Source organism: Colletotrichum acutatum, assembly GCF_030867785.1.
Source record: "Colletotrichum acutatum strain CBS 112980 chromosome Unknown BDZ83scaffold_5, whole genome shotgun sequence".
NCBI classification, from domain to species: Eukaryota; Fungi; Ascomycota; class Sordariomycetes; order Glomerellales; family Glomerellaceae; genus Colletotrichum; species Colletotrichum acutatum.
The window spans coordinates 672109-692255 of record NW_026848999.1 but is presented as its reverse complement, the minus strand read 5'-3'; the positions used below and the strand labels follow the sequence as shown (position 1 = coordinate 692255).

Sequence of the window (20147 nt, the reverse complement as noted above, 5' to 3'; positions counted from 1 at the left end):
GCGAGCTTCCGTTGCACAACAGCCAACAATTTGGTTCTTTTTGCTTGACTCGTACTGAGAGCGAACTCGGAAAGCTTTTAGATAGTATACAGCTGGACCACGTATACTAGTCCAGAAGATACTCGCAATGGACGCTCACCTTGTGATACGATTTAAGAATTTTAAAGAAAGGCCAATGCAAAAGAAGCGTGAAGTGTGAAGCGTGAAGCGTGACATGGGACTTTTGTTCTAACCTATTTCAAGCCAGCGCCAGTTCACTCGCCATGTGGCTTTTACGCCGCCGCTAGCACACAAGGGCAAGTGTTTCGGCCGCGGTGGACGGTCCACGGAGAACATCGAGGCCCATGGTGTAATTACTTGGTAGGGATGTGAGGACTTGGGATGGTCCTTTACCGAGGAGAGAGGGGGGCGGGGAATGCCCACCTGAATGTACATTGACCAACCATTCGTCTTTGGTTTGATTCTCTATGGCCGTCCGCGGGTTGCTGCCATCGATGGATCATGGATGTGACGGATGGAGGATGGATGATCACATCGAGGGTCCTTGGCATTCGTGTCTCTGATTCTCTCCTCACATTCCTCGTCCCCCTCGTCCTTCGGACCCCCCCCCCCTCCCCATTGTCTCCAACACTGGCTAGTCTCAAGCAGACCCCTAACACTGCACTCCGAGGACCCCGTACCGAAGCTCAAGAGAAAAAAAGTTGGTACGGATAGACGGATTTGGTGAGGAACAAGCTAGGAACGGTAGACCAAGTGGGGATGAGCCCATCGTAGTAGCTAATGGTAATGAGGTGTACTTTCACCTTGTACTCTACCACTGCTTTCATACATCTTTTTAGCTTATTCGATACATACTTAATACATCTAGTCTCAGCTTTCCACCCCCCAGCATCAGACCTACCTACATCAGATGTTTATGCCTTCGTTGCCCAGACTCGGTCTTCTTTTTGTCTCCCACTGGAGCGGGTTTTCGATTTATCCCGTTCCTCCGTACATAAGCTATCGGGTTTTGCTTCACCGGTCTAGACAAGCTCCTTGAATATAGTCACTGCGCCTGCGCCATCCTCTGTCGACTCTCTCTCCACCTTTTTCCTGCGTTAAGACATTTGACGACTGACTGCACGTCAACTCCCATTCGAGCACCGGAAAACCAACCCATCATCGCCAATTTCAAGAGACGTTACTCGAATTTGTGACGCTCATAGGCGGTTCTGCATCTCTCGGGCTCTAGATTCAGACTTACATCGTTCTTACCACCGATCCTCGCTAGACGACACGTCCACGGGAATCTGCTCACCATGGGTCTCGTAGACCATGCCCTCGAGTATCTTACTCTCAAAATTATCTTGGTATTTGGCGCAATAGCCTGGGGGTTATGGGTAGCCGTCAAGCGCTTCGATGAGACCATGCGGCTGCGCCGTCTGGCGCCCGGCACTCGTGGCCAGTCCCTCAATGCCCGTTTCCCCGGTGGTGAGTTCCTCATGCTGTCCGCGACGTGACTTACACATCCTGTGGTCCATGTTCTTGAAGGCAGTGTTCATCAATGCTCCTGTTTACTCACACTTCCCTACCCCCACTAGGCATCGACTTCATCTTCAAGGCCGTCCGCGGGACAATGACACATAAGAACGTCGAATTCTGGAAGGACATGCTATCTAAAGTCAAGGGCTGGACTGGCGAGAAGAGGATCCTGGGCCTGCGCATCGTCTTCACCGCCGACCCGGAGAACATCAAGGCCATCCTCGCCACCCAGTTCTCCGACTACGGCAAGGGCGAGCCCTTCCACCAGGAGTGGAAGGAGTTCCTCGGCGACAGCATCTTCACCACCGACGGCGACCAGTGGCATGCCAGCCGGCAGCTCATCCGGCCCCAGTTCATCAAGGACCGCGTCAGTGACTTGCATTGCTTCGAGTCGCATATCCAGACCTTGTTCAAGGCTATTGCCAACGGTGGCGCCTTGGACGGAGAGGATCAGGTTGTCAACATGGATGCTGTTGACGGCAAGGTCATGGACGTCTCGGACCTCTTCTTCCGATACACCTTGGACGTGGCCACCGACTTCCTCCTGGGCCAGGATGTAAAGTCTCTTTCGTGAGTTATACCTCACCAAACCTTTGCAGCACCACAGACTAACATGAGAACCCCTAACAGAACCGTCAAGCAGGAGTTCGCCGAAGCCTTCAACGAAGTCCAGCGCGTCCAAAACATCCTCGCCCGCGCCGCCAAGCTGAAACCTTTCATCCCCCTCTTCTCCTTCCGCGCCGGCCTCAACGTAATGAACGACTTTGTCAACAAGTTCATCGAGCGCGCCCTCCGCCTGAGCCCCGAGGAGCTCGCCTCCAAGACGAAATCCGACCAAGGGTACACCTTCCTCCACGAGCTCGCCAGCTTCACCCGCGACCGCAAAGTCCTCCGCGACCAGCTCGTCGCCGTCCTCCTCGCAGGCCGCGACACCACCGCTGCCTCCCTCTCCTGGACCTTATACGAGCTGGGCCGCCACCCCGAAGTCGTCCGCAAGCTCCGCGCCGAGATCGTCGAGCAGGTAGGTCTCGATCGGGAGCCCACGTACGCCGACCTCAAGAACATGAAGTACCTCCAAAACGTCATGAACGAGGTCCTCCGCCTCTACCCTGTCGTCCCCTTCAACGTCCGCCTCGCCCTCAAGGACACGACCCTCCCCGTCGGCGGCGGGCCCGACGGCACCTTACCCCTCGCCGTGTGCAAGGACACGCCGATCGGGTACTCCACGCTCCTGATGCAGCGCCGCGCGGACCTGTACCCGCCCGTGTCCGAGACGTTTGCGCACCCGGAGACCTTCTCGCCGGAGCGGTGGTATCACTGGCAGCCCAAGCCGTGGACGTATATCCCGTTCAACGGCGGTCCCCGGATCTGCATCGGGCAACAGTTTGCGCTGACGGAGATGAGTTATACGCTGTGCCGGCTGTTCCAGAGGTTTGAGAGGGTGGAGAGTTATATGGATGCCGTTGACGGCGGGAAGCCGACACTCAAGGCGGAAATTGTGCTACAGCCTGGGGATGGCGTAAAGGTTGCTTTTTGGAGGGCGAAGCAAGGTTAAGGTGGAGGTGGGAGGTTTTGGTATATCTCATATTGCGGCGCGATGACTGATGATTACAACGAACATTCTCAAAACAACACTCTTCCTCTGTACGAGGTAGTTCTTAAGACAGCGCCAACCGCCGTCTAAGCGCACTGTAGACCAACTGGTGTGTGAGGTTGGGATAAGCAAATGTCTTTTGTGTAACGGAACAACCCCGTCCATACATGTTGCCAAGCCACATATCAACCGGCCCGGAAAAGACTGGGTGAAACTCGCAAGGCCGAAGCAAGCCTAGAGTAGGCCTATCTACCTACCTTTACCTACTCCCGGCAAGAAGCAGAGTAAGCACGGCGGGTACTCATGGTATGCTGGACTACCTCACTTTATGGGGCTGAAGTGAGGCAGCCAATTTGGATGTGGCTGCTGATGTGCATGGGGCCACCTCGGCTTGGCAACCTCGAGTGGCATCGTAGGTGGGAGAGACTAGCCTGGATATGAGGCATGTTGAGATGATATGGGAACCGAAGAGATTATGCAGGAAGGTTTGGTTTTATCATCAGAGAATCCGTAAAGATTCCCGTAATGGGGGGTTTTTTTTTTTTTTTTTTTTAAATCTGAATCCGTACCATGTTTCTTCTTGGAAAGTATTGTGGTCTAATTATAATGGAATACATTTTGCAACTGACCCATCAATTTTGCGAACACTGTCAAAGTGAAGTGCTATTCCGTTGTGATATTCGTTTCTTGAAAAATGCCAAACCTTGAGTCTAGGTCTTCTCATTTCTCGTGATAAAGCATAGTAACTACCTCTTATTCTAAGCTCCCCAATGCAATGGGAAAATAGATGAGTCATAGCCCCTAAAGCCCACGCTCCAATGTAATGATGATAATGATAATGCTAAACCAACCCAAACCTCCCAAACGAACTCATACTAAAAAAGACGATGCGGAAGATGACGTGAAGATTCAAAACCGAAGAAAAAACAAAGAACAAAGTGAGATTGCGTGAGATGAAGAAACGAAGAGCCCGCAAGTGATTTTGTCTCACGCAACGCAGAAACTCTCCTTGATGGCAGCCCCCAGCCTCTGAATCGCCTTATCCATGTCCTGCTCGCTTGCCGAGGCGAACGTGGCGCGGAAGAAGAGGTCCTTGAGCGGGGTGTCCTGCTCGGTGCGGAACCAGGAGCCGCGGGCGCAGAGGACGCCCTTTTCGATGCACGAGTTGAAGATTTCCTCTTCGATCTCGAGAAGGGGACGGCTGCTGTTACTGTCTGGGTGGGCGGTGTGATCTATTTGAAGCCATAACTGTATACGGGGGCGAAGGTGGTTAGTCTCGGGATAAGTCAGGTCGCAAGAGAGATGGATGTGAGAGGAGGAGGTGGTGGAGGAGGAGGAGGAGGAGAATGACGTTGAAACTTACAAACATGCCAGCAGCAGGGGGCGTCCAGCTCACGATATCACGGGGGAGGTGCCTCTCGCACGCGGCGAGCAGCCAGTCGCGGCGCTGCGTGTACTCCATGCGCAAATTCATCAGCCACTGGAGGTACCCCTCGTGGCCCCACGTCTCGTCGAGCAGCTTCCACACGGCGACCTGCGAGAAACCCGAGGGGCCTTGGTTCGCGACCTCGGCGTGGCGGATGAAGCGCTCAATCACCTGCGCCGAGGCCGTCACCCAGCCAAGGCGTGACCCGGGCACGAGGACCTTACTGAAAGAGTCCATACGGAGCACGCGGCCGTCCGTGTCCATGCTTAGTAGGGAGGGGATCAGCGTGCCGAGGAACTCGTCGACGGACGACGGGGGCGGGGCTGCCGGCGCAGAAGCATCGGGCCCGGCGTAGGGCTGCATCTGGAGGAAATAGTAGGGCTCGTCTTCGATTATGTAGAGATCGTGCTTCTGCGCCACGGCATAGATGGCGCGCCGCCGGGCAGCAGACTGCGTCGCGCCCGTGGGGTTCTGGCCCGAGGGGACGGTGTACAGCAGATGCGGCTTCCTGTGCCCGCCCCGCGCCGCCGGGTCCCACGCCGAGAGCATCTCGTCCATGGCGTCGGGCAACAGGCCCTCCGCGTCGACGGGGACGCCGACGGCCTTTACGCCGAGCGGGGCAATGGTCTCGAGCGCGGTGGAGAAGCTGTACTCCTCCGTCAGGACGGCGTCTTTGCGGTCTTTGTCGCAGAACATGCGCAGCGTCTGCTCGAGAGCGGCGGTGCTGCCGACGGTCTGGCAGCATTGCCAGTCGGCGTAGGGCGGGTTGTAGACGAGCTCGGTGTGTTCTGTGACGAAGCGCATCATTTGGGCGGACCCGGTGGACTGGGTGTAGTTTAAGGCGATGGAGAGGTCGTATTCCGCGCGGCCTTCGGGGTCGTCGCGGACGTCGTATTTGCCGACGGTGATGTCTTGGCCGTGGGCGCCGATGGTGTCGGCCTCGGAGAAGTGCGGGGCCGTAGGGACGCGGACGGAGAGGGAGGCGAAGGGGAAGTAAGCGCTCGAGGGAAGGCCGCCGCCGAGGGAGATGAGGCCCGGTTTCTTGAGGTGGCGGGCGGCTTGTTTGAGGGAGCAGGGGTGGCGGGAGAGGGATTCTTTAGAGAGATGATCTTGAAAGGTGTGTCAGTGAGATTAATGTGCAGGGAGTGAGAGGATGTGTGAAGCTTACGGTCCCATCGCTTTGATTTGGGCTTCCCAATGGCCTTTGAGTGAGTGTCAGTATAACCTCCTACAAAGCCAGAATGTCAAGGTGTGAGAGGCAACGTACGGGAGCTTTGAACATGTCGCTATCTGAGGCGGCGGCCACACCCGCAATCAGCTTGCCGGCCTTGGCCCTGCGTTCCCGGACGCCATCGAACGGCGACGGCTGCTGTCTCTTCTCAAAAGTTGCTTTCCTCTCCACGGGGACGGCGTCTGCCACGGATCTGTCACTCGACTTTGAGTGAAACGGGCGTTGAGAGGCGACGGGCTCCCATATCACCGGGGCGCGTTCCCGGCTCCGGCGCCGGAGATCTGTAAGTCGAGATGGGGTGCGAGGAGGGGCAGCAGCTGCTGATAAGGGCTCAGAGGAGGCCCGGCAGACGGAGCCATTGAGGCCACGGCGAGCGGCTCTCGAGTACATGCTTGCGGGGGCCGATTTGAGTTGTGAGATGTTTTGAGAAAGAAGAATGTAAGATGTGCTTCACTGCGAGATTCCAAGAGGTGTTGTGAGCTGTGTTGGAGATTGCTGGTTACCTCAGCCCGAGTCCAGGGAGCTTTCGAGATAACAAAGGGCGTAAGGCGTATCTGACACTCTACACGCGGGCGCGGGTGCACCAGGTGGTGGGGCAGCCCGCAGCTACCCGCAGCTACCCATGACTCCCCCGCATTGTGCTACTGTTTGCCCGTAATTTTTAGGTAATTAGGGGTTCTCTGACCGCCGCGAGCGCTGTGAGCGTTTCCTTCTTAGTGCTTGTAGAAGACCAGTGTGGGACTCTAGTTGCCAATGTGCTAGATTGCGGGGAGGGAAGGGGGGAATCACCGGCCTGTTGAGGATGGATCGCGTGACGCCGGTTGCGGAGAGATGGCGGATCCAGTCTGTCCGGCTCCGTGTGGATACCCGAGACGGGATCCTGTCCGGGGTACTTGACCATCGGCCGGTTGGCGGGATCACCGTGAACCGGGTGCCAGTTCACACATAGCAGAGTGTCAAACGAGATAAGGATCATAATGCACAGAGTATCCGTCCGGGATGAACGGCATTCGAGACTGATCCATGTGCTTCTTTTCCAAGCGCACAGGAGCCTGGCCTTCCGTCGAGTCCAACACGCCAGCGCACGAAGAATCCCAGACAGCGCAACGGCTTCCATGCGTCACGGGCCTGTCGCCGAAAGGTGTCAATTACCGTTAGCTGCCTGCGCCCCTCCGTCCGAGACACCTGTCCGCCAGACGTTCGGGTACGCAATCGTCACGAACCCGGATGTGAGAGCCGGCGGCCGTGGACATCGAAGTCCGAAGAATCCCCTGCCTATTCGTAGGGTATCCCACACTCATGCGAGGCCTCGCGTCCCGCGTCCCGAGCCCCCGTCTTGCGTACTCCGTACCTGAACATCACCGTCAGAGATTTACTCCCCATTCAGCAACCATGACTTCTCATGAATCCTTGGAGGTTGCTGCGGAAGAGGGGTCTCACAAGATTCTGGCACCGAGTCGACGGGTCCTGCGTCCTTACGCCAAGGGTCTGGCGGAGCCCCAGCCACCCGGCCTTCACCAGCCACGCCATTTACAACGCTACCCACCATCCAATCAGAACCTTGGAATTCATCCCAACCTCCCCTCATCTCAACTTTCTTTCCAGGGCAGCCAATCCGAGTTGGACGGACAACGAACAGGGAACACCACGTAGCGGCACCGCGGAACAACGGCCATTGCTTGCTGTTCGTCCAGCGCAAGAAAAACATGGAAAAACATGTCGATGTTGATGTCCCCTTCATTTCCACTCCCCACACCCTCTTGGTAGGTAGTAAGGTACTAGACAAGGTAGGGTAGGCGGCGCATGGGTAGATGAATTCTCTTGGACTGTCTTCCAAGGCCCGAAAAAACTGCTTGGAACCCAAGAGGACAAGAGGGAAAAAGGGCCCTGCGCGGCCCGATGACGCTACTGCAGCTGCCAGTGGCTGGGCACATGGAAAATGATTGGGAACATGCAGACAGCTCACATCATATAACACCAATCTGCCGCTGCCATTCTATCACGGCCCGCTCGTGTGATGTACAGATTTCCCTTGTTCTTGCTGCTGCCAGTCCTCTACCCTACCTCACGGCTCACGCTTACTCCTGTCCACTCATCCCCTCGTGTTGCCCAAGTGCGACGTGCCACGGACTTACACGGATCCTTGTCTGCATCTTTCCCTGTGACGTCGCCAGCTCCCAACCGGCCTTGGCTTTAGGTCGCAGCGGCCCTTTTTGTTTTTCCTCGGCGGTTCAACTTGGAGATTCTCTTCAAGTGGGAGGAGACTTGAGTAAACCTCTCTTCCTCTCTTTCACCGACGACTTCACCCTCAACCTCCCGAGTCCCTGTAACACCTCCTCCTCCACTGGTCCTCTCCGGTGGAACCCTCACACATCCAAATCACATAATGTTCTTCTCAAGAAGATTATTCGCTGGCCTGACGGCGTTGGCAACAACAGCTTCAGCGCAGACGTATTCATCGTGTAACCCCCTCCAACAAAGTAAGTCTCAAACTGCCGTCACACGACGCCCACCAACAAGCAACATACTAATCTCTCCCCGCTCTCTCAGCAACATGTCCCGCCGACACAGCCCTCGGCATGGCCATCCACGTTGACTTCACCCAGGGCGCCGTCAACTCCTTCGCCGCGTCGGGAAACCCAACCTACGGCTCTGACGGCGTGACCTTCAGCGTCGCCGCCTCGGGCCAGGCGCCCCAGCTCATGTCCCTCTTCTACATCATGTTCGGCCGCGTCGAGATCACCCTCAAGGCTGCCACCGGCGCCGGCATCGTCAGCTCCCTCGTCCTGCAGTCCGACACACTCGACGAGATCGACATGGAGTGGCTCGGCGCCGACCCGACAGAGGTGCAGTCAAACTACTTTGGCAAGGGCGACGTGACGACCTACAACCGCGGCCAATTCCACCAGACCGACAAGAACAACCAGGAGAACTTCATGAAGTACACCATCGACTGGACCTCGGAGCGTATCGTCTTCTCCGTCGACGGCACCGTCGTCCGCACTTTGAAGGAATCCGAGGCCGATACAAATCAGTACCCGCAGTCGCCTATGCAGGTCAAATTCGGCTCCTGGTCCGGTGGCGACCCGGCCAACGCCGCCGGCACGATCGACTGGGCCCGCGGACCGACGGACTTCTCCAAGGGACCCTTCCACATGGTCGTCAAGGACGTTTCGATTACGGACTACTCGACGGGTAAAGAGTACAAGTACACCGACACCACGGGCAACTGGGGCTCCATCCAGGCCGTCGACGGCCAGGTCAACGGGAACCTAGGCAAGGCAAGCCAGGTCACCTACACGGCCAGCGCGGCCGCCGAGACGGGTAGCCCAGCGCCCACGGTACCCCGCGGCGGTATCGGCGCCGACGAGTCGGCTTCCGCTACGCAGACCGGCTGGCCTTGGGTCGCGAGCGCGAGACCTACGGGCGGTTCTGTGCCGGACGGCTGGCGCATGACGTCCGAGGGCAAGATTATCCCCGACGGCGCGGGCAGCTCGGTGCGGCCTTCGTGTTTGGTCTTGGTTGTGTCGTTTGCAGTCGGTGTTTTCGCTTTGATGGGGCGGTGAAGAAGATGTATTGATACCCCTCCTCCCTCGCCGGGAGAGGTGCTTTTTTGGAATTTTACATGATGTAATGGATATATGTGACGGGAGAATTCTCTCTGGTTTTTTTTTGGAGGGGAACACATGCGATATTAGAAAAAACAGGTGGCTCACCTTGAAAAAGAGCCTATGCATCGGACGGCGTTTTGGGAAGCATCAAGGGACGGGAAACCATACGAATTGGATTTGCGACGTATAAGACGCATTATTTTGTAAATAGAATATACGCAGCATTATTTTGCGTAAAGAACCATCCAACATGAATGAATTGGAAAGCAATTCATCGAACTGAACTTTGCAAATGAATCTTTGGACGTGATTCTCGTCGCTTCGAGGAGCGGGCCGGTTCGAACGGGGAAATCGGAGTGGGCCAAGGCGAGCTACGGTACTAGGTTGGTTTTTCCCTCCGTCTAGAACACGAGGCGTTGTGGCAGAGTGGTCTAATGCGCAAGACTAGAAATCTTGTTCCTTCGGGAGCGTCTGTTCGAATCAGGCCAACGTCGACATCTTTTGCTTTTTGGCCTATACCTCCATGTCCAATTTACAAATTTCGAATGGCGGCACTCATTCTTATCTTGTCTTTTGTTTTATTGACTCATTTGGATTGGGTGTGGTTTAGGAGCCATTTTCGTCTTAACGTGTCATACAACTAAGTGGTACGGAAAAGGCTGGTTTACACCTTTCGGTGTCCTCAGACGTTGAACCACCAACCCACTGCCGGTTCACACCCTCACTCCTCTGTAATTACCTCTGGAAATGTGTTACATTTTGTACCCTCGACCATTGATTAGGCTTGGTGGAGCACAAAAGCTCTGGCATGTCCCTGTAAACAATGCAGACAAGCTACCGGTTGCCGAACCCCAACCTGGGGGAAACGGCTTGTCGAAACTTGCAATCACATCTATGCGACACTCTTGAGTTGCTGAATTCGCTGTTATTTTAATTAACTAAGCTAGTCTAGTCTGCTGTGGCCTGTTTGTGGCTCTATAGCGAGAAAGCGTACCCGGCGGACGATGGTCCCCAGGTCACCGTTCTCTACGAAAGCTCCGTTTTACCTCTTTACGCAACACCCCCTCCCTTCGCTGTATGCATTGGCACTTCCTCGCGCCCTCAACCGCAGCTGATATATACCTTTTTCTCCTTGCCGTCCTGAGTAAATTTCTTCACCTACCGAATTGGGCCATCATGCAAAATGATCCCTAACTGGCAGGACGTCCCGGACCCGGGGTAAAATGCTGAAATGGAAATGCTTTTGGTACAAACAAACAAATACAGTAAAAGTGACGAGGTACGATGAGTTTGGTTCAGCAAAGCAACTGAAATTCTGGAAAGAACGTGATCAGAACTCCCAGTCATCATCCTCAACAGACTTGATGGCCCAGCTGAACTTCTCGCGCAGCGTCTTGGAGAAGAACTTCTCAATAGGAACGTCGAACTTCTTGGCAAAGACAACCGTAAGGCGAGGATCAATGTAGTTCTGGAATACGTTAGCTTTAGAACTCTTTCAGCCAGGCGAATAACTTACAATCTTAGAGGTGCTCAAGGCAACCTCCTTGTTGCCATCACGATCAGCGGCCTGAAGTTCCAAAGTCTTGACTCTGTCATCAATCTTCTTGGCCTGCTCAACGAGCTTCTCAACCGTGGGGCCTCGGCCTTCCGGCTCGACCTTCTTGGACTTGTTCTCTTTCTTGAACTTGGCGGCGAGCTCATCCGCAGCCTTAAGGCGCTCCTTACGCTCCTTATCGGGGAATGGCTTCTCGCCATCGGCCATGCGTTTCTCGTTATCCTTCTGGAATTTCTTCTCAATCTTGGTGCGCTGCTCTTCCACCAAGAACTTTTGGTGCTCAAGGATCCACTCGTCGGTCAACTCTTCGGGACGAGCAAAGTATTCGGCACCCTTCTTCTTCTTCACCTTGTTGTCGATCTGAAGCATCATCTGCTTCAGGCGCCATTGCTGATACCGGAGGCCCTTGATGCGGTCGCCGAGCTTCTCCATCTGTGCCTCATGGGCAGCACCGACAGTGCGCTTGTGGTTGCAAAGAATGGCTACTTCACGGTTGCAGTCGTTATACAGCTTCACCTTCTCCGCAATCGTCAGGTTCTTGTGATCGACTAGCTTCTGAAGGAGAGTGGACATGGTGAAGGACGCGTTGTAGGTACGGAACACCTTCGCTGTCAGGCCCGGCATGTAGTTCTTGAGATGGTTGTTCAGCTGCGTAGTGGTCAGGCGGTCAAAAATGTCGTCACCGTCAGTCTTGGGCGACTTCTTGAAGAGTTTCAAGTTCTTGAAGACCTGCTTTTCAACAGTGACCTCATCGTAGAATCGAATACTGTCCTTTCCGAGGAAGTCGAAGATGACGGTATTGGGCTCGCGCAGGGTGATGTGCTCATACTTGAGGGAGCAGCAACCGACTGTCTCGGCTTCGTTCTCAGAGTCCTTCTCGTTGCCAGCTCTGAGAGCAAACTTGTCGATCAGGTACACGGCCGTGGCTCTTTGTCGGTCCGCCATGACCTCGCTCTTGAGATCCTTCGTGTAATCCCTTCGAATCTTGTCGATGTGCTTCTTGAGTTCTCTTGCCTTTTCAAATTTCTTCATGTCGCTCTGACCCTTGATTGCACTGGCAGCGCCAAGCATCACGTACTTGTATGCACCGTTGATGTTCTCCTGCCACATAGCCAGCCAAGTAGCCTTGTTGTCGTGAACAACCGCCTTCCACTTGTGACCCTTGGGTGGTTGCGGAACCTTGGCGTCCTTGCCAATGTTGATGGTAATCTGCTCAGGATACACTCGCTTCTTGAGCTTTCCAGTCTTTGGGTGCTCGCCACGACCGCGGAACAGACTTGGAGGCTCAACGCGGAAGTTGCCAACCTTTTCCTTGCGGCCATCCCACTTGCAGTACATGAAGGGAGCTTCCGTCTCATCCTTCTCAGCCTTGATTGCCTTCTTCTCTGCAGCTGTCCGGTTCTTCCTGATGGCGCTCTGTTGCTCGTAGTAATTGAAGATGGGCTCGAAGTCCATCTTCATAAAGTCCTTGATGTCGACCTTGTTGCCTTGCTTGTCGGTTGCATGGCCTGACTCCTTGAGGACAGCTTTGAAATCGTCGAAGAAGTTCTTCTGGAAGACGGGATTGTCGACGTTGTGCTTAGAGTTCAGCATCGCTCCGAAGAAACCGGCAACTTCTTCAGCCTCGACGGGCAGGTTGACCGGCTTGCCATCGTAGAGCAGTCTGACGTTCTTGGGGAGGGCCTGGTATTCGGGTGGGAACATGACGCCGTTGTGCTCCAAGGTCTTCCACTTGACGCTGTCGTCCTCCTTCTTAGGGGCGTTCCACCATTCATACTCTTCCTCCTCTTCGTCTTCAGGAGCCTCGCTTTCCGCCTTAGCCTTTGCTCCCTTCTTGGCTGGTGCTGCGGCAGCCTTGGCCTTTGCTGCCGTAGCCTTGGCTGGGGTGGCCTTCTTCGCTGCAGCCTTTCTCGCGATGGGCATATCGGAGTCGGATTCGGATTTAACTCCATTTGACTTCCTGGCACCGTTCGATTGGCGCTTCTTTGCTCCCGACCTGGCCAAAGGCACATCGTCGTCGGAGGACTCTTCCTTTTTCGCCTTCTTCGGGGTTGCCTTCTTTGCCTTGGCCTCGCTGGCGCGAATGCTACGAGCCTCCTTGGCGGCTGCCTTCTCAATGTCCGCCTTCTTCTGCGCGAGCCTGGCGCCCAATGGCTGATCATCATCGGAGGATTCGTCGGGCAAAGCTGTCTCCCGGTACGAAGGGGGAAGGTTCTTGCCCCTCTTCGAAGTGAGAGGTTCGTCGTCCGAATCCGTTTCTGGTGCCTTGACCTTGGTCTTTTGTCGCTTGGCCTAGAGTCGCTGTCAGCCTCGGACTCCACCACCATTTGCCTGCCATGTGTAACCTACCAAAGGAGCATCGTCGTCGCTATCTTCGGTCTCGTCCTTGTAATTGACCTTGGGCAAGGATGAACGAGACTTGCGCTTGCCGTTCGTCGATGGGCCATCGACGTCCATCGCATCGTCATCCTCGACGGGTCCATTGCGGATAGAGAGACCGGGCGGGGCCGCTCGTGCCTTAGAGGCGGTTCTGTCCATGGCGATGTCGTCGGCTTTCGATATCCTCGATGCAGAAACTGTCGGTGATCAGGTTAGAAAGCTGTCAAGTTTTCCTGTGGTTTCGTAGGCAAATCCGGGATGCAGGAAGTACGCGACGAGTCAGGTGGGTTCGCTGGGGCGAGAGGAGCGAAAAAAGTGACACGTCCGGCGTAAAGTGGCAGGCGCGAAGGGTAAAGCGTCCGAAAGCGCAAAAGTTTATGTTTCTTAGCGTACTTACTATGTCCGTTCGACCTCGCAAGAGGTGCGTCGTCGTCTGAGGAACTCATGGTTGGAAAAGGTCTCGGTTCGCGACGTTTACGGACGGTTAAGTAAGAACTGAATCGCAAAGTCCAAAACCGGGGCTTGGTGGAGCAGAAAAAGTTGTTGTAGAAGCCGATCCGCGCGGAAGAATCGCGTAGATATAGAGGCAAGAGCCGGATGGTTGGAAAGACCGCCACTTGATGAGTTGAAAGACGTAGGGAAGGGCACCCACGTCTCTTCGAATCGAAAGGGAAGACGAGGTTTTTTTTTCGAGGGATCGAGGGAACGAAAAAAGAAGGCCGGGGGTGGGAAAGGCGTCGAAGGCCTTCTAGCAGCGAGCGAAACTTAATGGGGCTGCCCCTAGGAGTCTAACTGTCTAGGTAAGCCCGGGTAGGTAGGCACAGGTAAGCGGGTGGCAGGTGCTGCCAGGACAGAGGAAAGGCCGAACCAATCCAAAGCCTGCGCCACAGTTTCTTAACGCACGTGACCTTCTTGAGCCACCCGGCTGCCGGTCAAACTCAGTTAGCCGGGAAAACGAGGTGGATGGAGTCGGGTGCGAAGACTGCTAGCCGGGGAGGAAAATAACCTCGAACCTACCAATCTCGCTATCCCGAAGCACCGTCCGATAGCCTCAATTGATCTCGAAAGCGGTCGTGGTCAATTGCTCCCCACAAACGGCAGAGGCTCGATCTTCTTAATATCTCAAACTTCACAATGCTTTCCCGGGCGGCGAGACCAGCTCTGCGAGCTGCAGCTGCGGCTCCCTCGCGGTAAGTCGGAATCCACACCTTCCTGAGCTCGGAAAATCGGAGGAAAGGGACAACACGTCAGACGAGTGCCGACGGTCGGCCATCAACGATGAAAGAGGACGGGATTCGAGGGATATACTGGGAACGATATCAATTGAAAACACAAGAGAGAGAGAAAGGAAAAGAGATAAGAGCTGTCATGCTGATTGTGCGGCGTTTCCAGAGTTACGGCCAGCGCGCCCACCAATGCTGCCAACTTCGCGACCCTCCGTGAAATCGAAGGCCGTCTCAAGTCCATTCGCAACATCGAGAAGATCACCAAGACGATGAAGATTGTCGCCTCGACCAAGCTCAACCGCGCCCAGAAGGCCATGTCCGACTCTCGCGTCTACGGCGCCACCTCCAACGAGGTCTTCGACTCCGCCGAGACCAAGCCCCTCGAGGGCGAGGGCAAGAGAGAGCTCATCATCATCTGCTCCTCCGACAAGGGTCTCTGCGGTGGTATTCACTCTGGTCTCTCCCGTACCATCCGTCGCGAGTTCGCCGAGAAGAACGCCACCGCCGACCTCGTCATCCTCGGCGAGAAGTGCAAGGCCCAGCTTCAGCGCACCAACGCCAAGGACATCCGTCTCTCCTTCGCCGGCGTCGGCAAGGACGTCCCCACCTTTGCTGATGCCTCTGCCATCGCCGACCAGATCGTTCAGCTCGCTGGCGACTACTCCTCCATCAAGATCCTCCACAACAAGTTCATCAACGCCACCAGCTACGAGCCTGTCACCATTGAGGCATTTTCCGAGGAGGCCATCACCCAGTCCCGTAAGCTTGCCCCGACATGGATGAGATAGATATTGAACGAGTTGAAACTAACATTGGATTCAAAGCCAACTTCTCCGCCTTCGAGGTCGATGAGGAGCTCATCCCCAACCTCCGCGAGTACGCTCTTGCCAACTCCATCTACTGGGCTTTGGCTGAGGGTCACGCCTGCGAGATCTCTGCCCGTAGAAACGCCATGGACGTACGTCACCCTCCTTGATATGACCTACCCCCAAGAAGTTACTTGTGACTGACGCACTATGACAGAACGCTTCCAAGAACGCTGGTGAGATGATCCAGAAGTACCAGATTCTCTTCAACCGCACCCGTCAAGCCGTCATTACCGGAGAGCTGGTTGAGATTATCACTGGTGCCACTGCCTCCGAGGACATGTAAAGCGGGTTTTGGAAAAAAGCGCGCGCATCAGATAGAGATGATTATTGCCTCTCTTCCCTTTGTATCAAGCTACCAAGGGCGGCTAGTTTAGCCCTCAGTGTACCAAATCCTCGCGAATACATCCTGATCTAGAATATGGATCGGTTATTTTCATCTATCTTAAACCCGAGATCTGAGAAATCTGTGTCGTTTGATAAACGTGTTGCCATTTATTGTTTGGACCCTCTTTTCGAGGGTGCCTTATGTACGGGAGCTACAGTAATTACTGTGCAGAACTTTTGAAAAGGTTGGTCTACTACAACCTTTTCAAGGTTCCAACGAGAGCAGATATGACATGTATGAAGGGGGTATGCAGAACTCCTCGACACCGTGAACGAAAATAAAATGAAATAACAATAGACACCCATCACCACAGACAAGCCTCCGAATGCACCCTTCCTTGCCCTCCATGCAAACCCGTTTATGAAAGAACAGCAAACGGCCTAACCCATCAATCAATAGAAAACCCCAGGGTGAGAAAAAACGAACACCCCATTATACCACCGCGCCTCGTCAAGTAGTACGCCCCCGTCAAAACTCCATCTCGCTGCCGTCACTCTCGGCGTAGCTGACATGCTTCGTCCTGCGGTACTTTTGCGCATTGATCTCCCTTTGCCGCGCCGTAGCAGCACTGTAACTATTCCCACTGCCGCTGCCGCTCCCTCCTCCGTTCTGCTGGAGAGGCACGTACGGGTGCTCCCGGTGATACGCGCTCATGGTCTCGACGTACTCTTTATCCCACCGCGCCGAAGTTTCCTCGTACTGTTTCACGGCCTCGGCGTACGCCGTCTTCTGCGCGGCCGCCTCGTCCTCGAACGGCTTCTTTTCTTCCACGGAGGCGGCCCGCCACATCTTGGACGTCATGACGCGCACCTCGTTCGGCGCCGTCTTCTTCTTGCTGCCGTTGCCGTTGGCGCTGCTAGTTGCTGCCGCGCGCTCCTCCTCGCACCGCGTGCGCGCGACCTCGGAAAAAGCCCGGCTATAGAGGAGGTAGGCGTTGGCGGCTACTTTCGACGGGCGTACAGGCCGCTCGCCGATTTTGGATTTGGTGTGCTCCCAGGCGGAAAGCTCGTAGGCCTCTAGGCGGGCTTGTTCCGGGTCCTTGGGTCCCTCCATCTCTTTGCGCTTGTTGGACACGTTGTTTCCTTTTCGTCGGACGAGGGGTGTCGGGACCTCTATCGGGCCGAGCATCGACTCGAGAACCTCTGACGCGGCGCGGAGTCCCGAGAGGTAGGCTCCATGGACGGTGGCCGGGTGTGTGCCGATTGTGTGCTCGCCGGCGAAGAAGAGATTGCCGATGGGGCGCGACATGGCGTCGTAATCGTCTGGGTGCATCTCCGGCCCAGCCGAGGAGTAGCTTCCTCTGGCGAACCTGTCCGAGGCCCAGCGGGTGACAACCGACTCGGCCGGGTAAGGCACGCCGGAGCCGAAGACGCTGCGCAGGACCTCTGTCGCCTCGGCGATGAGGTCCTCGTTACTGCTGTGCTCCGTGTCGAACCCGGCGTCGCCGGCCATCAGGGCCACTAGGCACGGCATACCGGTGGTCTGCGTGACGTTGAACCACTGAAACAAGCGGCCCCGTGAAGAGCCGTAGTCGCTTTGGTTCAGGCTGTGGCGGTTCGGAGCGTCTCGCAGAACGCCAAAAATGTGTCTTTGTGTATCCCAGAAAGGTTGATCATAAACGAGTACAAGCTTGTTGAGCACTCCGTATCCTATACGAGTGACGGCCTCCGTCTTCCATTCGGGCAATGGCGGGTCGAACGTGACATTGCCGTGTTTCAAGACTCCCAAAGGTATCGTCGACACGACATAGTCTGCGTCGACGGACGTCCCGTCCTCGCACTCAACGGAGGCACGCCCGTTGTTCTGTGGCTGGTACGTAATCTTCTTGACCGCTGATTTTGGGCGGACGTCGAGAGGTGTAGGACAGTGCATGAGGCCTCTAGGAACGCTTTGGTAGCCACCAACAATCATGGTGTGCTTGCCTTCCCACTCGTTGCCAGCGTCAATATCCCAGCCTCCTAGACTGAGGTTATGAAGATTCGTAGCGTTACTGTATTCCAGGTTCGCAACGTGCCAGTTGATGAGACGGTGATCTTGGGCAGTAAGATCGACAATGTTGCGGTATTGGAGGATGGCCTCGTCCATGACGGAACCGAGCGTGGCCGTTGGCAGAGCAACAGCCTCGTTCAAATCAATGTTGGCGTCGTTTGCCAAGCCGGTCTTCAACGTCCATCCCATTGCCTGGGCTTTCTCGGTTGCCTTGAGTACACCTGGTGTGCCAGGCTGAGTGTGGACGCGGCCAGTGAGCTTATCTGACGAGACCGGCACCAGGTTCACTCGTTCAGGAACGTTTTGTTGCGAAACAGGTGGTGCATGTGGTAGAGCCGCCACCGCTTCCTCAGCTTGGTGAATTGTCCGGTGGCCGTCACTCACGGCGTCTCGCGCCTCGTCAATCAAGTCTCGGTTGCCCTCGATAAGCTTGGCGGGCTGTGACTTGAACTTGTATTCACTGACGCGATCCAAGCAATCATTGTAGAGCCTCTCTACGAGCTGGTCCCTTGCAAAGTCCACCGGCTTGCCATTGGAATCGTATATGGTCGTTTCCGATCTCAGGGCACGGTATGGGAGGCACAATTGCGCACGCACGAGGACGTTCATCGGGTTGCCGCGTTCGAAGCCAGTGATGATCATGCCGCCCATTTCGGCGGTGAATCGTTCCCCGTCAAAGTCGGGCAATGGTAACGTCGGTTTTGCTTTGAACTCCCTCGAGTAGACCCTTCCACCGACTCGCCCACGTCCCTCAAGTACCACAATTTCAGGCACCGGTTCTCCGAGCGCCCGGAAGCGATCCTCGTACTGCCGTATCAAGCCGTCCAAATGTCTGGCGCAGCCCAAGCCGGACATACCAGCACCGATGATCACAATCCTCTTCTTGTTCAGCGGGGCTTCTGCCTCTACGTCTTCTTCTTCTTCTTCTTCTCGTCGATCGTTCGTCGCTGGAAACTCTACACAGCCAAAGTTGATATACCCGCGTCGTAACAGCCAATCGTAACATATGCTTGCGACGTCAACCCATCTGGCACCAGCACAACCGACCGCCTCGTTCCTTGTCACTGCAACACGTGGATTATTGTACCAGAGCCGGAGGATGCCGTTTCTGATATTCAGATACGTGGTGACTTGAACATGGCTGATGTGCTGTCGCAGCATCAGATATTCTTCCTGGTGCAGGGCATACGGGTTTAGTCTCGATGACTCGGCTGCTTCTATGCATTGCCTTGAATATTCATAGCTTGATAGATTCGGGGGTATGGACGACTTCGGCTTCACGTTGAAGGTCTGTCGCAATGCCTCACGTATCGGAGGGGTTTCTGCTGCTGGTATAGACTCTTCCGTATGCCCGTCCAATTCTACAGGGGTCGTTGCCTTACTAGACACCGACGACGGCACCGATGAAAGCTCAGACTGATCGTGATCAGATAGATTGGTCATCGGCGACTCGAAAGATTCGTGAGGGGTGTCGTGTGACTGGATGCGGAGGGTCTCTAATGGAGCAGCCGCGTCCTCGGCTATTGGTGAACTGATCGATGGTCAGCTAAACCCGATCTCGAGCCTCCCAACATTCATCTGATAAAGCCAGGACATCATCTTGAAAAGATGCCGTAGGGTATCACCTACTCAGGTTCCGATGCTGGGCCGGAAGGATGTCCCGCCTCATCTTGGCTCAAGTCATCCAGGTCCATGTCCATGTCTTCTGTCCACACGATGATTTCTGGTGCAATTTCTGAAACTGCTTCTGATGAGATTCGACTTGACGGTGTTGGCGTGGTTGATTCTGATAAATGAGAGGTCGATATCCGACTCAGCATCGCACTGGCCCTCGGAGGCGTGAAGTCTGATATATGTGAGCCCCGATCCGGAAAATCCATCAATGATCCCTTCCCAAACCCCGGTTCCTGCTTGACCCGAGACCGCGGACTGGATCTCATATTTCAGTCGTCGACACGGGTTGAACTCGAGGGTGAAAGATGGATATATATGTTGGTGGAGGCGGATGGTCGGTGATGATGAATTCTGCTCAGTCTGAGTCCCGGCCAGGGTATAATATGGCGGGTCTAGTCCCGAGTCGATAACATGTTACGATATCTCAGGTGGACCTGGATAGTCTCGCTGTATAAGCCCGGTCAGCTGATTTAAGTTCTCAGGCCCGCAGGAGTTGATATAAGACGAGGCAGTTGCAATGAGTACCTACCTTTTGACTGCGGAGACGCCACTTGCCCCGGCTGCAGGGCACTGTCCCGTCTTCGGTGCTTGATTGAGCCGTCCCGATGCAGGTCAAGTCGCGGTATGCTGAAAAGGCACTAGGTAAGTCGCAAACAACTCAGTCTATTGTTTGAGATAATTATGTTG

At 55.2% G+C, this 20147-nt stretch overlaps 6 protein-coding genes and 1 non-coding gene across 7 annotated transcripts; 4 read left to right on the top strand and 3 right to left on the bottom strand.

The window, feature by feature from the left end:
* The first annotated feature begins 1169 nt into the window (after positions 1-1169).
* On the top strand, positions 1170-3090 carry BDZ83DRAFT_343949 (cytochrome P450). Its single transcript, XM_060502478.1, has 3 exons — positions 1170-1470; positions 1581-2091; positions 2152-3090. The coding sequence occupies exons 1-3, from the start codon at positions 1299-1301 to the stop codon at positions 3074-3076; spliced, it is 1608 nt and encodes a 535-aa protein (XP_060370941.1). The 5' UTR covers positions 1170-1298; the 3' UTR covers positions 3077-3090.
* Positions 3091-3648: 558 nt separating this feature from the next.
* On the bottom strand, positions 3649-6283 carry BDZ83DRAFT_601008 (aromatic amino acid aminotransferase). The gene is made up of 4 exons (XM_060507070.1): positions 5809-6283; positions 5710-5743; positions 4479-5650; positions 3649-4363 (listed from the first exon to the last, which is right to left on the bottom strand). The coding sequence occupies exons 1-4, from the start codon at positions 6160-6162 to the stop codon at positions 4103-4105; spliced, it is 1821 nt and encodes a 606-aa protein (XP_060370940.1). The 5' UTR covers positions 6163-6283; the 3' UTR covers positions 3649-4102.
* A 2068-nt stretch (positions 6284-8351) lies between these two features.
* On the top strand, positions 8352-9338 carry BDZ83DRAFT_565865 (family 16 glycosyl hydrolase; the record flags this gene model as incomplete). The annotated part of the gene is made up of 1 exon (XM_060503809.1): positions 8352-9338. The coding sequence occupies one exon, from the start codon at positions 8352-8354 to the stop codon at positions 9336-9338; it is 987 nt and encodes a 328-aa protein (XP_060370939.1).
* A 457-nt stretch (positions 9339-9795) lies between these two features.
* BDZ83DRAFT_t24 lies at positions 9796-9877 on the top strand. The gene has a single exon. It is a non-coding gene; the product is annotated as a tRNA-Ser (tRNA).
* Positions 9878-10243: 366 nt separating this feature from the next.
* BDZ83DRAFT_688858 (eukaryotic DNA topoisomerase I) lies at positions 10244-13763 on the bottom strand (the record flags this gene model as incomplete). Its single annotated transcript, XM_060511290.1, has 4 exons — positions 10244-10851; positions 10900-13230; positions 13288-13514; positions 13715-13763. The coding sequence occupies 4 exons, from the start codon at positions 13761-13763 to the stop codon at positions 10714-10716; spliced, it is 2745 nt and encodes a 914-aa protein (XP_060370938.1). The 3' UTR covers positions 10244-10713.
* A 688-nt stretch (positions 13764-14451) lies between these two features.
* On the top strand, positions 14452-15695 carry BDZ83DRAFT_715508 (ATP synthase F1; the record flags this gene model as incomplete). The annotated part of the gene is made up of 4 exons (XM_060511753.1): positions 14452-14507; positions 14710-15302; positions 15368-15501; positions 15567-15695. The coding sequence occupies 4 exons, from the start codon at positions 14452-14454 to the stop codon at positions 15693-15695; spliced, it is 912 nt and encodes a 303-aa protein (XP_060370937.1).
* Positions 15696-16183: 488 nt separating this feature from the next.
* On the bottom strand, positions 16184-20122 carry BDZ83DRAFT_343791 (flavin-containing amine oxidoreductase). The gene is made up of 3 exons (XM_060502477.1): positions 19990-20122; positions 19416-19907; positions 16184-19317 (listed from the first exon to the last, which is right to left on the bottom strand). Exons 2-3 carry the CDS (start codon positions 19724-19726, stop codon positions 16266-16268), a joined length of 3363 nt encoding a protein of 1120 aa, XP_060370936.1. The 5' UTR covers positions 19727-19907; positions 19990-20122; the 3' UTR covers positions 16184-16265.
* Positions 20123-20147: the final 25 nt, after the last annotated feature.